Genomic DNA, 7,197 nt, shown 5'->3' with positions numbered 1-7,197 from the left:
ATGGAGCTGACCCCCGTCCCTCTACCTGTGGCCCAGGAGCAGAGGAGTAGTGGCAAGCGACCATTGCCAGATGCCCCGGGGTCGGCGTCAGGCTCGGAGGCGAAACGCACCCGCCATCCTTGCGCTGGGGGAATGTAAGTGGAAATTCCTCGCGCGTCTCATTCCTTTCCTGGCATCGAGTCGTTTTTGCTGATGTTGTTTGTTGTTTCACAGCGCCACCCCTCGAGGCCTCGTCCCGCTGCTGGCGCCGAAGAAGGCGCTACGGGTGTCGTCCACCTCCGCGGGGCGGACCGCGACTCCGCCGGCAGCGAGCGGCGGTGTCACCAGGGAGACAGCGGAGCCTACCGCGGAGGTGGCTCCTACGGCAGCAACCGGTGGAGTGGTGCTGCAGCCAGGCACGGGGCAGGGTCTGACCCCTGCTCCGCCCTCTGCCTCCTCGGCCGACCTCGCGGGACAAGGCATTGCCCCTGGGGGCCCTCCGACCGGGGAGGTGATAGACCTCGACGACGAGGCGGAGGAGGAGCGTGCGGCTCCGACGGTGGTGGCAGAGACGGGGGCAGTCGCCCCAGCAACCGTGACGGGGACGGCGGTGGCGACGGAGGAGAGAGAGTCCGCCCCCGCGGCTATGACGGGGACAGCGGCGGCGGGGGAGGTGAGGACGCCCGTCCCGGTGGCGGCGGCGGAGGTGGGGACGTCCGCTCAGGAAGCCGTGGCGAAGGCAACGGTAGCGGCGGAGGCGGGGGTGCCTACTCCGGCGGCCACAACGGGGGAGAGGACGCCTGCCTCAGTGGTCGCGACGAAGGCCGCGGCGGTGGCGGGGACGGGAATGCCCGCTCCGGCAGCCGCGATGGAGACGGTGGCGGCGGCGGATGGATCAGGACGCACGTCGGCGTCGATGACGGCCGCGGTGACCTCGACAAGGATGGCGGCGCACGCGCCGGGGCCGTTGACGAGGCCAGCGGCATCCGGGGTGGCGGTGCTTGCCCCGGCGGCGACGTCGAGGACGGCGGCGCTGAGGGCGGCCGGAGCGGCCTCTACCCTTGTCTCGGTCAATCCCATTCCCAAGGCGTGGAGTGGGACTACCCTGCGCTGGATGTCCCGTGATGACCCGCAAAGACCCCTCTTCACGCTGGATAACGCCGAGGAGTAGGGCAAGTGGTAGGCAGTGCAGGGCGGACTTGCAAACGTCTGCGCTACCCTGTCCTCGGCGATGGGGGAGCTGGACAGCGGCATCGTTCCCGGTGGCCAGGTATGGTGTTCTCCCTAGCGGTTATTTTCCTCCCGTCGCTCTGTTACTGAGTATATATTGTCTTGTAGGCCCTCCAGGAGTGTAGTCGGGGGAAGTCCAATTTCCTCCGGCTTGAGTGGGGGCTCTGGGAACGCTTCTCTACGGAGAGGCAGCGGACCGGGGAGCTGACCGCGCAGGTTGCCGCTGCCCAGCTAGTCATCAACGACCTGCAAAGGCGCGAGCAGGCGGCGCGGGAGGATGCGTGGCGGGCGGAGGACAAGTTCCAGGCCATCATCGTGAAGGCTCGCCTCGATCGCGAGGACTTCCAAGCCGCTGCTGAGAAGGCCCGCCTTGACGCCGAGGAGCTCGTACGGCTGAAGGGGGAACATGAAGCCCTTCAGAAAACTGTCGAGCGCATCCGGCATGAGCGGCGGAAGGCTTGGCAGGACTGGGACTTCGAGGCGGCCCAGAAGGACGAGGCCGAGAAGATGGTGGCCGAGCTCGGGGCGGAGGTCAGTCAGCTCCATGTGCAAGTGCAGGGGCTTCAGACTGTCGTGTCCCAGGAGCTCGACCGAGAGTGTGAGCTGAAGGCTCGGTCCGAGGGTAAGGCTCTTCTTGTTTCTTTGCCTTTGTGGTGTTGTGATGCTTTCTGATTTGGCGGGTTTTTCCGGATGGGCCTTGCAGACGAACTCGCCTGACTGAGGGAGGTCCTCGACGTGGAGCGCGTCGAGCACAGCAACCTACGGGACGCGGTCCGCGTTGTCTGCGACGGCCTTGGCATGGTCCAGGGGGAGGGGGCGAGCTCGTTGGCGACTCGTGTCCTCGGGACGTACCGGCGGACCCGTGAGATTGCTCTGGATGCACTCCGCGTCAGCGTGAGGTGGGCCTTCGGTGTCTTCGTGTGACGACCGACCCCGAAATCTTCCGAGTTAATCTTAATCCGAGCCCCTGATCACCTGTATCAGCTTTACCAAGCCCAAGTGCTCAACCTCCAGTCCGGTCCCGACCCCTGTGACCCGACCCCTCTCCGCTGGCCCCAGTTCCGACCCCGCCGACCCCAACTCACCCGCCGGATCCTTCTAAGTCTTCACAGTAGTCTCTCTCTCAATCTGAGCAGTGGACCATCCGAGACTGACCGGTGGACCCACAAAAATCTTTTCCCAGATCTTCTGCGACAGACGCACTCGAGTAGCATGCCCGCTTCAGAGATTCCCCACCGCGTGGCTCGTTTCCTCCGACACCCGCCGCTCCGCCCCGTCGCCAGCCACGACCGGATGGATTCTCGTGCCCCCCCCTTCGCCAATCGCAGCGGAAGCTCCTCTGCTACTCTTTTTGCAGCACCTCACCGCCCGCGCCCATCATCACGTCGCCAGATCCCGGCTGCAAGGCCCGAGGTCTCCCGTCTTTTCCGTAGCACTTCCACAGTCGCGCCGCCCAGGTCCGCGCTACGTGACGATTCCTCCTCCGCCAACCCCGGCCCTGGCCGCGACAACTCCTTTCCTGCCTTGTCAGCGCGGCGCTCCGACGGTCTGTTGCTTCGCGCTCACCCGCGCGACTGCAGCCCACCTGTCGTCTCACCCGAGCAACCTCGCTCCTAGCGCCATTCCCTCTGTCACATCCATCATATCCGCCGCACGACGACGCCCGCCTCCGCCAAATCTCAACCACCGGCAAACCCGCGCCTGCGCCGCCCCGACGCCAGTGCCCAATGACCGCCGGCATCATCCCCGAAGTCCTGCTCCACTGCCCTCGCCGCTCAATCACCGCCGTGGCAGCGCACTCCATCGCGTCTTTCCGGTCTTCGCGCCGCTCCCCCTTCTCTCTCTTCCGCGCAGCTATAAAACGGATGCGCAAGCCCCGCCGGAGTTTCCCCTTCGCCATCGCTGCCCTCTTTCTTGCTCCCTGTTCGTGCTCACAGCGCCACCACCAAAATCTGAGGAACTCTCCTCTCTGCTCAAACACCACCTTTCCCCAATCCACCAGCCACTGCTTTCAGTGCTGCCCAAGAGTTTGCTTGTGATCCACAAGAAGCACCGCCGCCGCCGGAGCACCGCCGGACATCTCCACCGCAAGCCTTAGTGTTCCAGTTCCTCCGCGCGAACCTGCTCTTCCCGACCCCAAGCTTTCCTTGTAAGACGAAGGTAAGCTGCTGACCCCTTGTTCTCCTCGTCCGACCCTTCTGTTCGTCCGACCTTTGTCCGTCTCGTCCGACCCCTTCTGTTCGTCCGACCTTTGTCCGTCTCGTCCGACCCCTTCGGTTCGTCCGACCTTTGTCCGTCTCGTCCGACCCCTTCCATCCGCCCGACCCTATCTATTTCGCCGACCCTTTCTCCACCTCGCCCGAGGGCTCGGCTGTATCCTTTTTCTAGACCCGAGGGTATATGTGTAAAGATGTGGGGACTTCTCAGCGTTAAGTCTAAGGACCCCCAACATATCTATCCCTCTAGTCTAAGGGTCAGATCGTAAGCTTCTTTCCATCCGACCCTTTTACCTTGTTCTTCTCCAACTCAAGCGAACTCCCCACCTTTTTCCGTAGCTATGCTACCAAGTTTCTGAGCTAGGACTTGCAAGTGTTGCTGTTGAAATAACCGTCTAAAGTGCTAACTCTTGCATTGCATTCGTGTAGAGCTGCATCTCGCCGACGGCTTCTACGAGTTGTACCCGGCGCCAGAAGAAGGAGTTGTAGCCGAGCTCCCGCCTCCAGAAGCCGAAGCCGCCCCAGCAGAAGACCCTTTCCCTTCCTCCTCGTTCGAAGGCAAGCCCCGGATGCATGAAACCCCTATGTTTCCCAAACTTGCGCATGCCTTCTGCATCTTGTTTGTGCATTTACGTATAGGAGTTGTTTGCAACCCTAGATATATAACTTAGACCCCCATGATCTGAACACTAACTGTTAGACCGAGTAGCTGCTTTGCTTAAATAGGAAGCGGTAAAAGTCGAGTGATTTCCTGTCACTCGCGAGTTGTAGGAGTTGGTTGTTTTCCTCCTGTCACAACCATAAGGACGATGGACGGGGCAGGATTTTGGTTAACTTTTTGGTGGACGGTTGATTGCCCCGTCTGTCTATAAAATTTGTTAAGGCCCGACAGTGGTGGAGTTCGTGATCAAGTGTTTGAAAGTACTAACCTCATACTTATTATGGGATGAGGAAGCCTAGTACCGGATTGAACCTAGACGTGAGCGGTCGCCCCATTGTCCTTGGAACAGAGTTTCCCCTGCTAGCTGTCGCACGTGGTGGCAAGTGTGGTCACAGAACGGCAGAGGCCGGGTCTGTGGAACCTTGCACCAAAGGAAATGGGCCCGACACGGGTTAGGGGATTGATGGGAAAGGCCGACACAGGAAGCGACCCTCGGTGGTGCACGGATGTCGTGAGGTTAGGTTCACCATGCATGGTTAAAGAAATCGAATCGATTCGTCTGCCTCTCACAGTTTGAGACTGCTTGATCGCTATGTCACCCTGAGTAATGATGGAATCTGATGACAACTTGGTCTCGATCATGTTATATACCCTCTGTTTGGTTCTATGTTTGCTTAGAGTAAGTTGCTAACCTAGACCGGATAATGAACTTAGAACCTGAGCTAAAACTTGAAAATAGGAATCTACATAGTGCTTTTGGCAAACAAACCCCTTAGCCAAAGAGCCTTGCATGTCTAGAAAGGTGGAGTAGCTTTACTCCTGTCGGTTAAGTCTTGTTGAGCTTAGTAGCTCAGCCTTGTTGTGGCTTTTCTTTTCAGGTGAGGTTGCTGCTCCCGAGTCTTCTTCTGTTGGCACTTGGCCGCCCCAACTCCCTCCGGGTTGGACGGTTGAGTGGGATCCCTCCTCGGATGGTGAGAAGAGGGATCACTGACGTCCTGGCTGGCCTCACCAGGGACGTCCGACCCCCGGCGTTTAGCTTCCGTTTGCTTACCCTCTGTTGTTTTACTTCTAAATCTTGTAAAACTCTGATGTTGGTTTTATGGCCGAAATAAATGGTTAAGCTGTTTAACTCAGTGGACTTGTTGTATTCTCTGGAACCACTCACCTTCGTGTGAGTTTGCTAACTCGGTCCTGTTCAACTGGTTAAATCGGATGAAATCCGACGGCACTTCGTGTTAACTTGGCTAAGGCATGAGTATCGCGTGTTAGGCGACGTAACCATGTTTAACCAAGCTAATCCGAAGTGGATCCGCCACACTTCGGTTTCCACTACTCCGGCATTAACTTCACCGGGATGAGTGACGGGTACGCCTCTGGCTACTCCAAGGCCGAGCTGGACGAGATCGACGCGTCGGTGCTCGACCCAGCGGATGCCTTGGTGAAGCTTCTAGACGATGAAGCCGTCCCGCCCGAAGACCACAGGACGAGTTAGCTGTATCAGGCTTAGGCGCCCCAGATGTAAATATGTCAGTTTTGACTTTGAACTTGTTTTTGTGATGGCCACAGAGGCCTTTTCTATAAATTGTTGAAAAAAGTTTTTGATCCTCTTTCTTGTTTTTTGGATTTGGAAAGTTTAGAGTGCGGGTCGGGCGTGTCAGTAAGCACTGATGGGTGAAGGCACCGTAGCCGCTGGAGCATAGGCTTTTTCGCAGTCCGATCAGTCTTGCCTGAACGCCGTTCCTGCACCCTCTTCTTTTCATGCCCAAAAGTTTGGGAAGAGGGTCGGCTCGGAAAGAAATGGCGTTTTGAGAAGATGTCAAGTGACTTGGGCCGGAGCCCGTGATAGCCCCCGAGGGATATGCGGCCGTGAGGCAGAGTCAGGGTCGGATATCCCTGAGTTCGATATGAAACTTGAACGAAATCGACTAAAAATTCCTTTTTCCGTAAATTACTAAGTTACAAAAGTGTTTATGTACAGAACTTGGATACAAAAACTAAGGGTAGAAGTGTCTTAGCTGCTCTATGTTCCAAGCGTTGTTGAAGATCTGTCCGTCAGGGGTCGCCAGCTTGTACGTGCCTAGCCGCAGTACTTGTGCGATGATGAAGGGACCTTCCCATGGAGGGGTCAGCTTGTGCTGACCTCTGTTGTCCTGGACGAGGCAGAGCACCAGGTCACCGATGTTGAAGGCTCGGCCTTGCACCTTGCGGCTGTGGTAGCGTCGTAAGGCCTGCTGGTACTTGGCCGAGTGCAGCAGGGCCACATCGTGCGCTTCATCGAGCTGGTCTTGCGCATCTTCGAGTGATGCCTGGTTCCCTTGTTCGTCATACGCCTTGACCCTCGGCGATCCGTACTCCAGGTCGGTAGGGAGGATTGCCTCAAACCTGTAGACCATGAAGAACGGGGTGAAGCCAGTCGCCCTACTGGGGGTCGTCCTTAGACTCCATAGGACCGCGGGGAGCTCCGCGACCCACCGGCCACCGAACTTTTTGAGGCGGTCGAAGATCCATGGTTTGAGATCCTGGAGTATCATGCCGTTGGCTCGTTCAACCTGCCCATTCGTGCGGGGGTGCGCCACGGCCGACCAGTCCACTCGGATGTGGTGGTCGTCGCAGAACTGGAGGAATTTATTCCCGGTGAACTGCGTGCCGTTGTCCATGATGATGAAGTTGGGGATTCCAAAGCGATGGATGATGTCGGTGAAGAACTGTACCGCCTGCTCAGTGTGACGGCCTCGGACAAAAATCCTTCGCGTCAATCTTCATCCGAGCCCCTGATCACCTGTCTTAGTTTTCCAAGCCTAAGTGTTCAACCTCCAGCTCTTCCGACCCCTGCGATCCGACCCCTCGCCGTGGTCTTCCTAGTTCCGACCCCGCCGACCCCCAACCCACCGTCGGATCTTCCTAAGCCATCCCGTAGCATCGCCCTCCAGTTCGAGCAGTGGACCACCGAGACTGACCGGTGGGCCCACTAGATCTTTTCCCCTAGATCTCCCGCGGCAGGCGCACTCGAGTTGCATGCCCGCTTCAGTTTTTCCCCGCCGCGTGGCTCAACTCCTCTGACGTCCGCCGCTCCGCCTCATCTCCGGCCCACGACCAGATGGATTCTCGCGC

At 58.6% G+C, this 7,197-nt stretch overlaps 1 protein-coding gene across 1 annotated transcript; it reads left to right on the top strand.

Annotated features, from left to right (window-relative positions):
* On the top strand, positions 1-1,150 carry LOC106804518 (nucleoporin NSP1-like). The gene is made up of 2 exons (XM_014805800.1): positions 1-134; positions 214-1,150. Exons 1-2 carry the CDS (start codon positions 1-3, stop codon positions 1,148-1,150), a joined length of 1,071 nt encoding a protein of 356 aa, XP_014661286.1.
* Positions 1,151-7,197: the final 6,047 nt, after the last annotated feature.

Source organism: Setaria italica, chromosome IX (genome assembly GCF_000263155.2).
Source record: "Setaria italica strain Yugu1 chromosome IX, Setaria_italica_v2.0, whole genome shotgun sequence".
Classification (NCBI taxonomy): Eukaryota; Viridiplantae; Streptophyta; class Magnoliopsida; order Poales; family Poaceae; genus Setaria; species Setaria italica.
Note: the sequence above shows the minus strand (reverse complement) of the source record. Positions and strands in the feature narration are given on the sequence as shown.